This window comes from Carassius auratus, chromosome 28 (assembly GCF_003368295.1).
Source record: "Carassius auratus strain Wakin chromosome 28, ASM336829v1, whole genome shotgun sequence".
Lineage (NCBI taxonomy): Eukaryota > Metazoa > Chordata > Actinopteri > Cypriniformes > Cyprinidae > Carassius > Carassius auratus.
The window spans coordinates 14067226-14084103 of record NC_039270.1 but is presented as its reverse complement, the minus strand read 5'-3'; the positions used below and the strand labels follow the sequence as shown (position 1 = coordinate 14084103).

General features: G+C 38.8%; 3 protein-coding genes across 5 annotated transcripts; all 3 read left to right on the top strand.

Moving 5' to 3' along the window:
• Positions 1-1868: 1868 nt before the first annotated feature.
• LOC113046904 (V-type proton ATPase 16 kDa proteolipid subunit-like) lies at positions 1869-6043 on the top strand. Of its 2 annotated transcripts, XR_003276180.1 has the most exons (4): positions 1869-2138; positions 4213-4396; positions 4885-5690; positions 5890-6043. XR_003276180.1 is itself a non-coding variant. In XM_026208027.1 (3 exons), the coding sequence occupies exons 1-3, from the start codon at positions 2066-2068 to the stop codon at positions 5090-5092; spliced, it is 465 nt and encodes a 154-aa protein (XP_026063812.1). In that variant the 5' UTR covers positions 1869-2065; the 3' UTR covers positions 5093-6043. The 2 variants fall into 2 exon arrangements, 1 of the variants encoding a protein (XP_026063812.1); XM_026208027.1 differs by having other exon boundaries at positions 4885-6043.
• Positions 6044-7375: 1332 nt separating this feature from the next.
• spsb3a (splA/ryanodine receptor domain and SOCS box containing 3a) lies at positions 7376-13041 on the top strand. Of its 2 annotated transcripts, none has more exons than XM_026208025.1 (7): positions 7376-7546; positions 8784-8839; positions 9479-9656; positions 9738-9925; positions 10345-10447; positions 10559-10684; positions 11493-13041. In XM_026208025.1, the coding sequence occupies exons 2-7, from the start codon at positions 8834-8836 to the stop codon at positions 11846-11848; spliced, it is 957 nt and encodes a 318-aa protein (XP_026063810.1). In that variant the 5' UTR covers positions 7376-7546; positions 8784-8833; the 3' UTR covers positions 11849-13041. The 2 variants fall into 2 exon arrangements, with proteins under 2 accessions (XP_026063810.1, XP_026063809.1); XM_026208024.1 differs by having other exon boundaries at positions 8784-8930; positions 11493-13039.
• A 230-nt stretch (positions 13042-13271) lies between these two features.
• Positions 13272-16326, top strand: mrps34 (mitochondrial ribosomal protein S34). Its single transcript, XM_026208026.1, has 4 exons — positions 13272-13393; positions 14349-14671; positions 14832-14874; positions 15632-16326. The coding sequence occupies exons 2-4, from the start codon at positions 14354-14356 to the stop codon at positions 15931-15933; spliced, it is 663 nt and encodes a 220-aa protein (XP_026063811.1). The 5' UTR covers positions 13272-13393; positions 14349-14353; the 3' UTR covers positions 15934-16326.
• The last annotated feature ends 552 nt before the right edge of the window (positions 16327-16878 follow it).

Here is a 16878-nt window from a genome sequence, read left to right as displayed (position 1 = left end):
TCAGTCAACTGATTCGTTTGGTTTTGAGCGATGCTGGACACAGATAACCATTAGGGAGCAGTATGGGGCAGCAGATCAGAGAGTGCCACGTAGACAATAATAATGAAAAGAAAGGAATATGAAGAATTACAGCGACGTCCAACGGCACCACATACATTAACCACCCAGCTTATCCAAAAACACCTTGTTGAATATATATGTGGATTGAGATTTCCCTCAGTCAAACCAGAAACATTTAATTGTTTTATCTTGTTCAATTATACATTTCATTATAGCAGTTTTAGCTTTTAGCTGTTTTATTTTTCATGTCAAGTTACATTTGTTTTTTGCGTGGTTGATGTTATTATTATATAAAACACTTCGATCAATTCAATTTCGTCATTTAGCAGATGCTTTTATCCAAAGCGACTTACAAATGAGGAAGATGGAAGCAATCAAAATCAACAAAAGAGCAATGAGCTACAAGTCTCATTTAGCCTAACACAGTAGGCTACACGTAACAAGGGTATTTATTTTATTTTATAATAAATAAAAAAGAAAACAGATAGAATAGAAATAGAATAGAGAGTGCTAGAGTTAGAGGGTCAACTAAAGATGGAAGGGAAGTGTTTTTAGCCAGTTCTTGAAGATGGCTAAGGACTCAGCTGCTTGGGTTGAGTGGGGCTGGTAATTTTAAAAGTCCTACTTTAGTTTATTTGTATTATTAAAGCATTGCATATTTTAATATTTGGAAAACTGGTGTGTTATTTTTTTTATAGATGCAATACTGTATTATAGACATCTATAGTTCCTAGAAATATTTCCCCACAATGCATCTGGCAATGTCTGCTTTAGTATACAAATATATAAAGTAGCCTACACCCAATGTGCACTCTTTTGTTAATCAGTAGAAGACAAGAATGAATTTTCCTCTCCCGGATCTGTTTTATAGTAACTACCACTGTGTTAAAGGTGGTAGATGGTATAATCTCAGGTGACTGTCATCAGCACCCAATCTGCAGAGGAAGAAAAACATGGAGCAATACTTTCAGTATTTAGGTTCACATCAAACATCACATAACTAAAAGGGAAGTTCACACACACACACACACACACACACACACACACACACACAATCCAGAACAACTAAGAAACGTTAATATTACATTTGTCTGGATACGCCTGTGGCCGAGAGTGAGCAACATAAAGTCACTTCCCCTCTGGAGTCTCCAGCTCCAAGTCATGAGACTAAGCACATGACAATGTACAGCTAATACAACCTCCACATGCAATGTTAAAATAACGTTTCTTCAGCATTTCATTGATATTTCAATGCTTCACTAATCATTTTTTTCCCAGTTTTATTAATGGAGGTGTACAAATAGCTGTAGTAAATGCACTGAGAAAACTGGTCTATTGGATTTTGAGCTTTTTAAAATAGTATAGCCTATTTATGTGTATATGTTTGTTTTATCCTGCACTTTCTCAACCTTATTCGCAAAATGGTTACTTCCATAAGAGATTTAAATGTATCCATATAATATGTGGCCAACATCTGTCGGTTTTTAAAAAAATGAGACAAGTTCAACCAGCTAAACAACTGGTTTTCAAGTCTATATATTTCTATGATCGGTGAACGCATTCAAAGATCGTAGTGGAAGCCTGCAATGGAACATACCAAATCACCAATAAAACAGGGGTGTCGTTCAAGCGACACAAGCAACAAATGCCCACACAAAACTAATAACGTGTATTAAATTCTACTAAAACGTCGAAAATAATTTCCGAGGTCCCGTGACACTCAGTCATTGCAAAATCATAGAAAGAAATACGTTGCGTATTCATAAGTCATCGCTGGAGAAGCGGAAATGCACCCTGCACTCATGGTTGATCATGTGACTCTCTCCATTTCGCCATTTTCTTCCTCTCCACCGGCGATCAAGCTCCTGTCGGATCCGTGACAGTCTCCTGCGCTCCTACAAGACCTGTCAGCCCAGACCAGCGCTTCTCTAGAGCCCAAGCCTCCCAGACTGAAGCCTTCCTCCCTCTCTGTCTTTAGTTGTAGGTGACTGAACGCGCAAGAAGAATGTCCGCCCAGAGCCCAGAGTACGCTCCCTTCTTCGCAGTGATGGGTGCCTCGGCAGCAATGGTGTTCAGTGGTAAGAGACGCGTCGTTTTACCCTATAAACTGAAGTGTCCGTCACTTTGAGTCCCTTATTAGGTGTATAGGCCTGGTCAACGCGACGCGATGCTCGCTGAGCCGTGTACCTGTAGTAGGAGAAGGGATGCGATGGTTTCCATCACGGCACATGACGTCCCGGTTGACGTAATGTCTATTAATTATTTATTTCGATTCATTATTTCCTTCATCCCTACGGCTCACTGAACCCTGCGTGGATGCTAAACTCAAGCCGCTGTCGTGTCGGGCGAGCCGAAGCTCTTGTTGGAATATTTGCGCAAGCACGTCATTTATAGAATGTCCTCTGCGGCTGGAAGAACGTCGGATTGTTCTTATTTATTTTTGTTCTTTATCTTCGTATGATCGCACACCTTACGTGTGTTGGTCTAGACTGTAACTATAGCGTCGCCTGACCGATTAAATGCCATTGATTTTCTTCAGCTCCAGACGAATTGCGTTAATGAACATAAACCGGTTTGCGCTTATCTACTGCGACAGCCCATCTTTTAAAACAGAGGGAAAACGTCCTTGTCAGTTTAACTGGTTATCACAGGGACACACGTATTGTCTGTAACCTTACTCAAACGACAGCCATTGCTCTTGCCATTTAATAGAGTTTAAAGTGCCGTGTCAGCGCGTCGTGCCTCAGTCCAGGACACATCCTGATAGATTTGACGCAACTCCTCGCTCGCTTCCTATAAACGAAAGGCACTCGCTTCTTTAGTCATGTGACGGACAGAGGACGAAAGCGGTCGGAGACTGTGTGAATGCTTTGCTGACCTTGTCTTTGAGGTCTTTAAAGCAAGACAGCACAGATGAATAGGGTCATAATCAGAAAGAGCGTTATTGGCGAGTGTGTTAACGCACAAACAAGGAATTCTCTCTTAGTGTTCGGAGCTTCAAGAACAGAGAGTGCAGACATGCATGCGATAGAAACATTAAGAATAAAGAGAAGGTCCCATCAATTATACATAACAATATCGAGAAAATAAATGTGAGAGACAGAATTGTGAATGTGCACTTATTAACAGATGTGCAGTCCTGAGTTGTGTTATGTTTTGTTCAGGTGAGATATGACCTGTGGAAAAACTGAGGTAGTGTCTGACTGTCCTGGTGGTCTGTGCTCTGTAGCGCAGGGAGGGTGCTGAGGGGTCCGGAGTGGTTTTACCTGCCCTTTTCCTCACTCTGGTTCTGATTTAAAGATCTTGGAGGTTGCAGGCAAGGGGGGCACCAGTAATCCTCTGAGCAGTCCCGACTGTCCGATGTAGTCTTCTGTGTCTGATTTAGTAGCCGAGCCAAATCAAACCGTTATAGATGTACACAGGACATACTCCGAGTAGATCTGTGTGAGCAGCACCGCACACAAAAGGAGACAGCATTAAAATGCGTTAACTTGATCTTAAAGCAGACATTAAGTTTTCTGAAAGGTTGTAGCTATTTATTATCTAATTAAAGGGACAGTTCACCAAAAATGAACTTTAAAAAAAGACTCCTGTTCCAAACCCTTTTGAGTTTTTCTTTCTCTTTCTTTCTTCTGTTGAGCACAAAAGAAGAAATTTTGGAGACTGTGGGTAACCTGTGGGTAAAAAGTATTTGAAAAAAAAAAGGATTTGAAAACATTCTCTGAACATCAGATAAAAGCAGATGCAAACTTATTGAAGGTTTATACAGTAGGTATTTTGAATGTCTCATTTCAGAAAACACAGTCAACATTCAGGAAAAGAAAATTAGGAACAGATGTATATAAATCATGTAAAAGACCTATAAACACTAGGGCTAGGTTTTGACAGATTTCACTGATTCAATTTGATACTCATTCACAAGCTAGCGATTCGATTCAGTATCTGTTATTTTGGACGGAAGTATTCCTGGAAGTGTTGGTTTGTGTTTGGGGGGTTGGTTTATAAGACATGTGTGTTAGTGGTGTTCATTACTGGGTATTTGTTTAAACCTACAACATGTGCCTTGTCCTGTATTCATTCAACTTTAACCCATTTTAAGTGCTTGTTCTCGCTCTCGGTGTCTTTGTTAATAGCCATTTCCTTTCTGTTTAGCATTGGGTGCTGCATATGGGACGGCCAAGAGTGGCACAGGCATTGCTGCCATGTCGGTGATGCGGCCGGAGCTGATCATGAAGTCCATCATTCCCGTGGTCATGGCGGGTATCATCGCCATCTACGGCCTGGTGGTGGCTGTACTTATTGCCAACAACATGTCTGCCGAAATCACACTCTTCAAGTGAGTCATGCTCTTTGCTGGTGTCTTGTCTGCTTAGGACTTTCATGCAAATCACTTTATTATCACTTGATTCTACACTTTATTGACTTAAATTTAAAGATTTAACACTATATAAAAAATGATAGATAGTAAGAGTATATAAACAATTAAAGAGACTTTTTACTTTATCTGTATGAATTGGGTATTATTATATGGTATTTATTAATATTTATTAATACTCTTACTATATATATATATATATATATATATATATATATATATATAAAAATGACTTATACTTACAACTTTATATGTGAATATATACTGTTACTGTATTTGTACATGAAGGTTTAACCATATTGTTCTTTTTGTAAATTATTGTTGTTACTTATATTACTTTATATAATTATTAATTATGTTTACTTCAATCATTGTCTATTATATTGTCTTCATAATGTAACCAGTGCTGAAACAGAAAAGATGTAACTCTGTGCATGTCCTGTGTTCAGGAGTTTCTTGCACCTGGGTGCCGGGCTGAGTGTGGGTCTGAGTGGTCTCGCAGCTGGCTTCGCCATCGGGATCGTGGGAGATGCAGGAGTGAGGGGCACAGCCCAGCAGCCTCGCCTGTTCGTGGGGATGATCCTCATCCTCATTTTCGCAGAGGTTCTGGGGCTCTACGGGCTTATTGTCGCTCTTATCCTGTCCACCAAGGGTTAATGGCTCTTATCATCTCTTACATATGAACCACCTTCCACACACACACACACACACACACACAAGCAAGCACCAACACAAACACAAACATCTTCCTAATTATACACACTGAGTAACTTCACCATCCGAAACGATGAGAGGAATTTTTGCGTGCATGCGTGTATCGTGAGTGTGCTGTTTGCAAGTGAATGTGTGATTGATCTTCCTCTCTGTGTATAGTAGCCTGCTGTGCGTTCCCCTGTAAATGCGCTGTGTAGCTATTGCTCTCTTCCCGTGTGTGTGTTTCAATAGACGCCCTCTTTCTCCTATGCTACACTTGTTTGTCATCCTTTTATTTCGTCACAATTTTATTCACATTCAAAAGAACAAATCAGCCGTCATTTAGTTTTCTCACTTTTGGGACCATTCAAATCTAAATGTTGAGGTTGAATGCTGATGCTGAGGACCTAAGTGTAAAAAAAAAAAAAGATGGAATTATTACTGTTTGTTTTTGTTTCTGCTGATTATTTATGAAGATTTTGAGATGTTCATTAAACCGTTAAATGGATCAAAGTCTTTATTGAAATCATGTTCATCTAAGTACATAAGTGTGTGTGTGTGTGTGTGTATGAGAAATATATATATATATATATATACATATAAATCTGTATAGGTAGGTGAATTGCACTGTGGGAAATTTGTGGAGTTTCTTTTGTAATCACTGATTACCATTGAGACCGTTGTCTTAATCAAGGTATTAATGTGCAAGTTTACTAAGTGTGTGTGAAATGAATGGATGCACACGTGTGCCTGTGAGCAAGTGTGTGTGTGTGTTTGTGAATGTGTTTTAACTCTTAACATGACATTCTTCAGACGTGTAGTGTTTTACCTGTAGTTGATACTGTTTCTGGCTCCATTCATGGGTGAACACCAGCGCAGCTTGTCCAGTTTCCGAATAAAACTTCCTCAACCTAATTTCAGTTTCCTTTTTATTCAAACACACACGTGATGTGTTAATGGAAATATACTGCAGACGGTCAAAGTGCAAGCCCATCTTTGGTCTGTAACATGTTGTGTCCTTCAATTTAAGGTGCACAAATTACAGCCTATTATGATTTCCAAGTATGCAAATTAATCTATCACTGATGAACATGTAAGATTGGTATCTGAGGAGTGTCTCAATAAAATATATTCAGAAACCCCATCCAAACATTTAATAATCAAGATGCTCTCACATCACAGAGACTCGAATAGACTGCAACATGAGGGATTAATCCACAGGTTACCATCTGGTTGTCTGAATCACTGCATTGCAGCCTCAACCAAACTTCATGGCGCTCCGCTTTGCTGCAGTCACCCCTCCACAGGTGGAAGGGGGCGCTATAGAGCAGCACTCCTTCATTACCCTGACCTCTTACTGTAAGACCAGAAACTGTAATACAAAGTGACTGTGCTATCTATATTACAGTTAGTTTATTATATCACATCAGCAATAGAATAGACCGTTTATCTCATTTTTTGTACAAATTAAAATTCTGGATTATATTATAACAGCAACATGTATTAGCCTACTGTGATTATGAGTGAGGGTCACAAAGATAATTATATTTTGCTTAAAAATATAATCTATATATATAATCTATATATTAGATTTTTACATTATTTATTTTATATAATGTCCAAAATTTGTTTTATTTAAGCAGATATAAATCATGCTTTTTTATTACGATAATTAAAATGTACTTTCCTTTTAGAAAATTATTTTACACAGAAATAATATAACCAAAGAGTTAAAATTTGTCCTAAAATAGGTTTTATTTTTTTATAGAACACAACAACAGCAACAACAAATATTATTATTATTATGAATCCTTTTGAATGGAAGCTAAATCCAAACAGCCATGACACATGTAATCCGTAAACAAAAAACATAACTTAATCAAGATTTATGAACAAAATCTAATTTTGTAGGTATGAACAAAGTTGAAACAGCAGATAACAGATTTGTTCTAAAGCGTAGCGGAATGTCTGAAATAGTCTGTTAAACTGTTCGGTTAAAGAACACAGCAAATATCTGTTTATCTTACTGAAACAGCCCAGAAGTAATCTAGTTCATTAATAATGACAGTTTAACATCTGCATCTCGATGTGCTGTCGCTACACTTGTCTGCATGGGGTTTAGCCTTCAGTCTTGGGACGAGTTTGACATTTAAGTGACAGCTGAAACGCCTATAGTAACGCAAGATTTAAAATAAACCCCGCCTACTTGGAATTTTTGACCAATGGAGTTTGAACCGAGGAGGCGGGGCTTGTTAAAGCATTGTTTACGTCTGTCGTGAAAGTAGGTCACAGGAAAGTGTGACAGTTAGCTGGTGGACAGACCCCGATTGCTTTTACAGATACGTACATTACAGTGTCATTCCAAAACCTTCAGGTATACGAGACTCCAGCGCTCGCAGTGGTGCCCCTGAAAGACAGGTACGTTTGCTTGTGGTTATCCGAGTAAATGCAGCAGGCGGGATGTAACGTTAGCGCCCTGCTAAGTCCGCGAGCCTACTTTAGCGCCAAGATCATGTATATAGGACGAAGCGTCTTACAATTAATATGGGCTGGGATAATAGTGAAATCCTAATAGTATTCGATAGTATTAGCATGATTGTTGACGATCTGTTCTTCTGTAAGCGAATTAGCCTTCATATCCACATACTTGATAGGTGCCTGGATGTCGCTGACCACCTTCTGCGAGGCCTAGCAGAGAAAACATCTTGTATTTTCCGGAATCTATCTTTAGGAGCTACAGTATACCGACATGTCAGCTAGCTCTTAAATGACTGCCTATGCGTATTGAATTGACTCAATGCATACACACTGGAAATGAAACCGAGCGTGTTGCCAGCTAGTGTTTACATCTCGCGCGCTAAACACACTTACGGTGGAAGTTTAGCTTCACGAGCGCACAACGGGGTTGCAATGAAAGGCACAATCCGTTTGTCACTTTATTAATTATTTGAAGATTTAATCTGGAACACGTGGTAAGGATATAAAAATACGTTTCTGGCTTCTTAAAATCTAATATTTTGGTACACTGTGTTTTTAACACACACGTGATTTTTATGGTGATTACTGGAAGATCTCTGAAGTCACAGTTATCACTTGTGACACTGGACCACAAAACCAGTCATCATTTATACATCATCATAAATAAGCTTTCCATTGATGTATGGTTTGTGATAGGACAATATTTGGCCGAGATAGAACTATTTGAAAATCTGAGGGTACAAAAAAAAAATCTAAGAAAAAAATCGCCTTTAGAATTGTACAAATGAAGTTCTTAGCATTGCATATTACTAATCGAAAATTACGTTTTTTTTATATATGTATACAGTAGGAAATGTTCAATATATCTTCATGAAACATAATCTTTACTTAAAAAACTAGTGATTTTTGGCATAAAAGAAAAATCAGTAATTTTGACCCATACAATGTATTTTTGGCTATTGCTACAAATATACCTGTGCTACTTATGACTGGTTTTGTTGTCCAGGGTCACATATGTCTGTCATATTTCTGTTAAGCTGCTTTGACACATTGTGTATTGTGAAAACGCTGTTGAAATGAATTCGACTTAACAGTGTTTGCTGTGTGTTTCCAGTAGGACTGTCTGTTCTCTCTGTTTCGCTCTGTAACAATCATCTGTTCTTTCTGTGATTGACAGGTGCAGAGGCTCCTGGTTGGCATGTCGAGGCGGAGCAGAAACAGCAGGGCATGGAGGTACGTATGGAGTGGAATCCGACGGGATGCAGATGCAAGAGCGCTGGTGCTTGCCTCCGAGAATGAGGAGTGGGGTTATGATCGCCAGCAGGTGGGTGTGGGGGATGTGGAAAGGCCTGTAGATGTGGCAGCAATCAAAGGAATAATTCACACAAATTTACAGTAATAGATTTTCTGAAAATGTACTCCCCCTCCGGCCATCCAAGATGTGGATGAGTTTGTTTCTTCATCAGAACAGATTTGGAGAAACATAGCTTTGCAGCACTTGCTCACCAATGGATCCTCTGCAGTGAATAGGTGCCGTCAGAATGAGAGTCCAAACATTTGATAAAAACATGACATGAATCCACACCACTCACAGTCCCACAGTTTGTTAATTATGATGTTTTTATCAGCTGTTTGGACTCTCGTTCTGATGCCACTCCTTTTATCAAAGCATGTAATATAATGCTAAATATCTCCAAATCTGTTTGGATAAAGAAACTAATTTATCTACATTTTAGTTGATCTATTCCTTTAAGTTTTTGTTTGAAAAGGCTGAACATCATAGGAGCCATTTTTGTTCAAACAAAGCATTAATAACACACCAGAAGGACCTCGACTATGTCAGATCTGAATTTGCACGCATGTGTCTTGCAGTACAGTGACTCTGATTCTGAAGCCGAGTATCCAGCCATCGTTCCGGCGGTTCCGAGCGCAGTGCCTGTAACCGGAGAGTCATACTGCAGCTGTGATTCACAGATGGAGCTCAGCTGTAACCCACGGCTCCGGGGTTACACACACCTGCGAGACTGCCACTGTGGAGAAGATGACCAAGGTGGTGCCACATGCGACATTGATACATTAGTTTTACCTTGATCAAGCTTGTTCTCTTATTGGCTGTTTATTTGTTTGTCAGATTTTGATTGGGTGTGGGATGAGGGCAGCCGGTCGTCTGCCACGCTGCTGAGCTGTGAGAACAGGAAAGTGAGCTTCCACTCGGAGTATAGCTGTGGAACGGCAGCCATTCGCGGCTCCAAAGAGCTCTCAGAGGGACAGCACTTCTGGGAGATTAAAATGACTTCCCCAGTCTACGGCACAGACATGGTGAGAAACTTAAGTGCAGATGTGTGTCTATATGCATGTTTAGTGTGGTAGAGATATTCGGTATGGTTTTTGTGAATAGGGGACAGTTAGCTTATTTAGGGCATTTTGGATAAAAAGGGCTGATATTAAACTTTAGCAGCATAGCTGATTCAGCAGACTGAAGCATAACTGTCAGCATACAGCTAATAAGGATGAGAGCTGCTGAATCAGTTGAGATTTCCAAGATGGGAGTCGCAATGCATGAAAATGTACACAGCAGTTCAAAAGCAGCACTGAACTGTTTTCGACATTTGATAATCAGAAGTGTTTCTTGAGCACCAAATCAGCATATTAGAAGGACTTCTGAAGGATCATGTGACACTGAAGACTGTGAGGATGTTTAAACTTAACGGTTGAATTCTCTGTGTGTGTTCATGCAGATGGTTGGTATTGGCACATCAGAAGTGAATCTGGACAAATATAGACACACATTCTGCAGCCTGCTGGGTAAAGATGAAGACAGCTGGGGTCTGTCATATACAGGTAAAACGGGTTCAGTTCGCAAACACATACTCATGTTCACAAGCAGCTATACTTTACATGAAAGCATGGTCTGAAAAGAATTGTTTTTAATGTAATGTGTGTTTTTCTCAGGTCTGTTACATCATAACGGTGATAAAGTGAGCTTTTCATCACGTTTCGGACAGGGTTCTATTATTGGTGTTCACTTGGACACTTGGCACGGCACCGTCACCTTCTACAAAAACCGCAAGTGCATCGGTAAGATGACATACAGTACTCCTTTCAGCTGCAATCTTATCTTCGTTGTTTTTTTTAATATAATACACAGTTTTAAGTGTTTTTGCGATTTCTCTCAGCAAAAAATGTCAGAGCTGATTTCAGTAACAAGCCAAACATGTTTTTGACATGTATAACAATTTAATAATTGACAGTAACAGGCCATTTTATATTATTTTTCTTATTATTGTGTGTGTGTGTGTGTATACAGTAGAAGTTGAAAGTCAAAAGTTTACATTCACCTTGCAGAATCTGCAAAATGTTAATTAATGTGCCAAAATTAGAGGGATCAAACTGCATGTTGTTGTTTATTTTCTAGAAGGAAAATCATGCATTAAGAGCTGGGGGTGATAACGTTTGAACAGAATGAAGAAGATGTGTACATTTTTCTTATTTTGCCTAAATATCATGTATTTCTGAACAATCGCTTGCTTTAAGCATGCATAATATATATTTCTTTGGTAAAAACTATGAATTCATTCAAGTTTACAGTTATCTCACTCATTTATTTTGATATTTTTCAGTTACCTTGTGCTTTGCGCCCCTAAATACATAAGAAACATCCTGTATATGTCTGGTGAACGTTTATGCAAGGCTATAACTAGTAGTTGTTCAAACAAGCCACGTACCAGTCCTGTGTAAAAACCCTGCACATTCCTAGTTTTTAGAGAGACAAAAGAACAATCACACAGCTGGAGACGGAGCAGGTTTAGCACAGTTTAATAACATTTAACACTGATTTGATAACATTTAACACTGACATTTATCCTGTCTGTTGTGTGTGTGGCAGGTGTAGCAGCTACAGAGATGAAGAACAAGCATGTTTTTCCGATGGCGTGTTCCACCGCGGCCAAAAGCAGCATGAAGGTGATTCGCTCGGTGTCCGCTCCCACCTCTCTACAGTACCTGTGCTGCTCACGCCTCCGCAAGCTGCTCCCGTCTGGAGTCGATGCCCTCCGAGTCCTGCCCCTGCCGCCCGGCCTCAGACACCTTCTTCACTCCAAACTGGGATGGGTGCTAAGCCTGGATCATATGCTCACGCACTCGAACACACACACCCCGCCAGGACCCTCCTCGGGCAGTGACTCTGAGGGCTGCTCCTCAGACCCCGAGGCCTGTCAGCGGAAACGTTGCCGCTGGACCTGAGACAGGCTCCGTGTGCACGTCCATTATGCATCATCATGCACACATCAGAAAATGTCTCAACAAATTAAAATAAAAAAGAACCAACATATAAACACAGGGTGGATAACAGGGCTGGCTGAGCATCTTCAAGGTCAGTCAAGCCTGATTTACTAGTTCCATCGCTGGTAAATATTCATTTTCCAAGGCTTTAAAAGTAGTTTGCTCCATCAGGTGACATTTGGATATATATTACAGTATTTGTAGTCAGTTTTTATGATGACATGAACTCCCAGTGGAATGAGGACCATCGGCTCTTCAGACAAAAGCAAGATATGAACCTGTTCTGATCTGGGGAACTATATCTGAAGGCAGACAAACACACACTGTTTGCATTCACACAATAAACCCAAATGATTCAGTTTGAGTCAACTGTACATTTCTCCATTACTGCCGTCACGTGGGGGCAGAAAAAGTTACCTGATCTCCTCTGAAGTAATGGATATTCATGTCTCTCGATTACAGACCAGTCAGATATCTCAGCACTGCAGAGTGTCAAGTTCTGTTTTCTCTGTATGATTGAACGATCATTCTATGTTTTTACTTATTCTTATTTTATCAAACAACTTGGACTTAACAACACAACAGTGACGTCATGATGAATATTGTATGCATAAATGTGTTTGAAATACCATTATATTGAAATGGTGAGAAAAAAAGCCTGTGTATTTTGACAGTTCTTGTCTCTAGGAATTACTTTGGGCCCTAGTTGTGTTTATGTGTATCTGAACCGTATTACCATAGAAAGTCTATTTCTCTGGAAATACTTGGATGCAGTTGTCGAACTGACTGATGCTAAGTGGAGGTTGATTCATGTTCAATCTGTGCAACATCTCTAAGTGAGGTTCATATTGAATTCATATGGGGTTTATATTGCAGATTTTGTAATTCATTGTTTTAAAAAAGCAAGTCATGATTTTGTTATGCATAAAGCACTTTTTGCGCTTGTTGTATGTATGTAGAGATATATACAGGTCCCTATGCTGTGTTCTAGGCGTATTCACTCTCTGTCTTCTCTCTTCCTTCTCGCTTCTACACCATACATAAAGCATGGCCTTTTATATGAGTCAAGAATAAAAAAGAATATGGGAAATTATATATGCATTAAAAACGGGGCTGAATATGTGTTTGTCTGTTGTTCTTTTTGAGATCTTAATAAATGTTTCCAAAAAAACATCATATAGTTGCTCTTAATACGCAAAAGTAACATATAGTTATATATTTTCCAACATATAACATCTTTTGCATGATGAATTTCTCATTTTGTGCAGATTGTTTCTGACAGATTGTTTCATAATGGAGTTTGTAGCTGGACGGTTTAATAAATCAAGTGGAAGACGTCTGAGATATTCCTTCAAAGCAACGTTAGATAGTAGCACTTATGTTGTGGGGTTCACGATTGCTCGCGCTAAGCGGAACCATACACACGCGGGTTGCGCGCGGACCGCTTTCAATGACGAACAGCAGAAGGCGTGACGGTTTTGTGTGGAGGTCAAGTCAAACAGACAGGTAAGATGACTGTCATTGACAGAAATATGGTGTGAAATGCACGCTTGTTTTTGTTCATTTCATTTAATATTCTTATACCGACTTTGGCAGAAGTGGTTTGTGTCCATGTGTGTAATATAATCAAATATCCTGTGATTCAGCGCGCTGTAACACGTGGGCAAGACTGTGCAGCTGATTGTTTAGCTGCTCCGTCAAATGTAGAGACTGGTCAGATGTCTATATGTGATATATTTAAGTTTATATAAACATACGTCCAAAATATCGTCAAGATGAGCACATAACGCTGCGTGTTTTATACTTATTAGGTAAATGTTTTCAGCAATAGCTGTAAATGCATGCGTTTTATACGTTTGGTCTGGTTTTTTTATATCATAAATATAACCCATGTCGTAATGTTTTTATTTAAAAGTAGACTTATAATTACTGATCAGTCAAATTCAGATGAGGTTTGAGGTCTTTAAGTGCTTTTGTGCAAAATACATAGATGTCCATGTGACAATGTATCATGCTCTTAATATTAATAATTATTTTATTTGGTATTTTACATTTTATTTCTTTTATTTAAAATTGTATTATCATCAGCATAACAATTTGAGTGAAAATATTAGTTGAAAACATTCTGTGAATTTCATAATGTTTTTGATAGTTTACCCAAAACTGACATTTTTTTAAATAACTCACCCTCAAGTTTTCCAAACCTGTATGAGTTTATTTCTTCTGTTGAACACAAAAGAAGATATCTCGAAGAACGTGGGTAATTAAACAGTTCCTGGTAGCCACTGACTTCACTAGTATGTTTAAAAAAAACAAAGCTCATTGGCCGCCGTCAACTGTTTACAAGGTTTGTAATGCTGTGAAGGTGAGTGTATGATGTCAGGAGATTGACAGCAGCTCTGAAGCTGGATAAATTCCACATATTTAGCTTTTTTTGTAATTCTTTTTATTGGTCATCCAGGCAGCATGGTAAAGAAAAAGCGTCTGAGGCTCATAGCCGAGATGGCTCGGAAGATCCGGGCCTACCGGGAGCTGAAGAATCGACCCCAGGACTCTCAGCGATATGCGTTAGACTACGACACCATGACACGACCCTTCACTGGCAAAAAACTGCCAGTGCTGGCTTGGAAAGATGTGCGGCAAGAAACACGCCTCTTTACGTTACTGGCTGGCATGCGAATGTTTGGTGTGGGTCGAATCTTCACACGCAAGTCATGGCTGGACGAGCATACAGAACCATGCTACTGGAAAATAACAAAAGTCAAGGTGGATTATACAGCAGAGGTATGTTCTGCCTGTGTTTGTGTGTTTTTTTGTGTCTTCTGCATTGTCAGTCTAGCTGTGATTGTATAAACCTGTGCAACAACAACATAAATAGTTGTGCAAATGATTGTTTGAGTGAGTGTGTGTGTGTGAATTCAAACACCGATGTTTTCTTCTTTAGAACATGGATCATGGGAAAGCATGGGGCGTTCTAACATTTAAAGGTAAAAACAAAAAGCTAATCCACAAACACAAATAATGCCACTTATTTTTTTATTTTTTTTAAATCTCTTTCCTCTTTTGTTCTGCCGAATTACTTGTACACTAGCTATGTAGTATTGTGGTGTTTTTGCAATGATGTTTACAGATTTATTTAATCTAAATTAAGCGAGAATGAATTAAATTGATAAAAAGTGACAAAGACTATTATAATGTTATAAAAGGGTTTGATTTCAAATAAATGTTATTCTTTTGAACTTTTTATTCATCATCAGTGTCCTGAATTCTATTTTATTTTTTATCAAGGATTCTACAAAAATATTAAGCAGCACAACTCTTTTTAGCAATAATAATAATAAGAAGAAATGTTTCTTGAGCACCAAATCATCACATTAGAGTGATTTCAGAAGGATCATGTGACACTGAAGACTGGTGCAATGACTGCTCAAAATTCAGCTTTGCCATCACAGGAATAAATGACAGTAAACAGTCATTTTAAATTGTAATAAAATTTCACTATTTTACTTAATGTATTCTTGATTAAATAAATGCAGCTTTGGTAAAAATGACCCCCCCCCCCACCCCATTTATTTTGAAATAAGCAAAAAATGTAACGACCCCAGACTTAAACCATTGAAATCTTGAACAGTAATGAATGAATGACAAGATTTTATATTTTCAGTAAAATTATACAAAGTAAACAAATATAGCAAGTAAATACAGCAGCCTCACTGTGACACTTTGTGTGGATGTGTGTTTCAGGTAAAGAGGAGCCTACAGAGCGTGAGGTGGATAAGGTGATGTACCATGACTGGCGACTGGTGCCCAAACATGAAGAAGAGGTCTTCAAAAGCTGTGAACCCGTCCCTGAGCCTCCTGTGCGTTACGTGAGATACCCGCCTCTCCTGCGTGCCATGATCCTGTCCCAGCAGGCCAAGCAGCTGGGTGTGGATGCCAGCACTATCCCAGAGCCCACTCTCCCATTGATACGGGATGCCCTGCTCAGTCATGAGTACGTCAGGAGTCAGGATGAGAAGAAGAAACAGGAGGGTACAGCTGTCTGATGCTCCAGTCCTCTTCAGAGGGGTTAAGGTCATAGCGAGGAGATCTGAGTCATGTTGCAGTGCTCTTCTTGAAAGGAACTGCTTCTTTTGTTCCTACATTTATAGTCACTGCCGGCTGGTTAAAGACTAGTTTGTGTTTTAATGCTGTATTTTGGGAAAACAAAATATAGCCTTACATTTACATATTTCTTCCTGGGATCATGTGGCTTATGAAAGGAGATCTGTTCCGACATATGACCAAACCCAAAAGGATAATCCTCTGTGGAAAGACTTTTTTTTTTTTTTTTTCTGTGTGATATTCTTTACAGTATGTGAGCTAAATATGAAGTTCTATGTATTGTTTTCAGATAGAGAATAAAAATGGGTCAAGTGAATTTGGTCTAAATTTGAAAATGAGTTGTCTTGCAATTATGCCTAATGTCAAATTTAATTTCTACAAATAATCTCAGTCATTGAAGTTAAAGGAACATCAAAATGTAGAATAATTGGGCAAAAAGGGTTTTTAACAAAACGTGTTTTTAACCTTTACCATGCATACTTAAACCAGCCATGTTTCCCATATACCAGGCCTTCTTCAGTGAATCATACAGTAACATTTCCTACAAGAGTTCTTGAATAAAAGAAATGAAGTCCAAAGATCACCCAGTGAAAATTCATATAACAGGTGTTACTGGTCACAAACTTAATTGCTATTTCAGGACAAACAACCAAAGAAAATTTCGAAACACTCAACACATAAATATAAGATAACAATACAGGCACAAGAGGAAAGCATACAACACAAATAATCCATCAAAAATAATCCATCGGAAATAAAAAATAAAAGAAATCTACATCAAACTATCAACAAAAAAAAGTGGGGGTGAGCTGATGCATCAAAAAGTAAAGTTAAAAAAATATATTTTGTTTTCTTTGTAAATTATTAAACTTAATGAAAAACTTAAA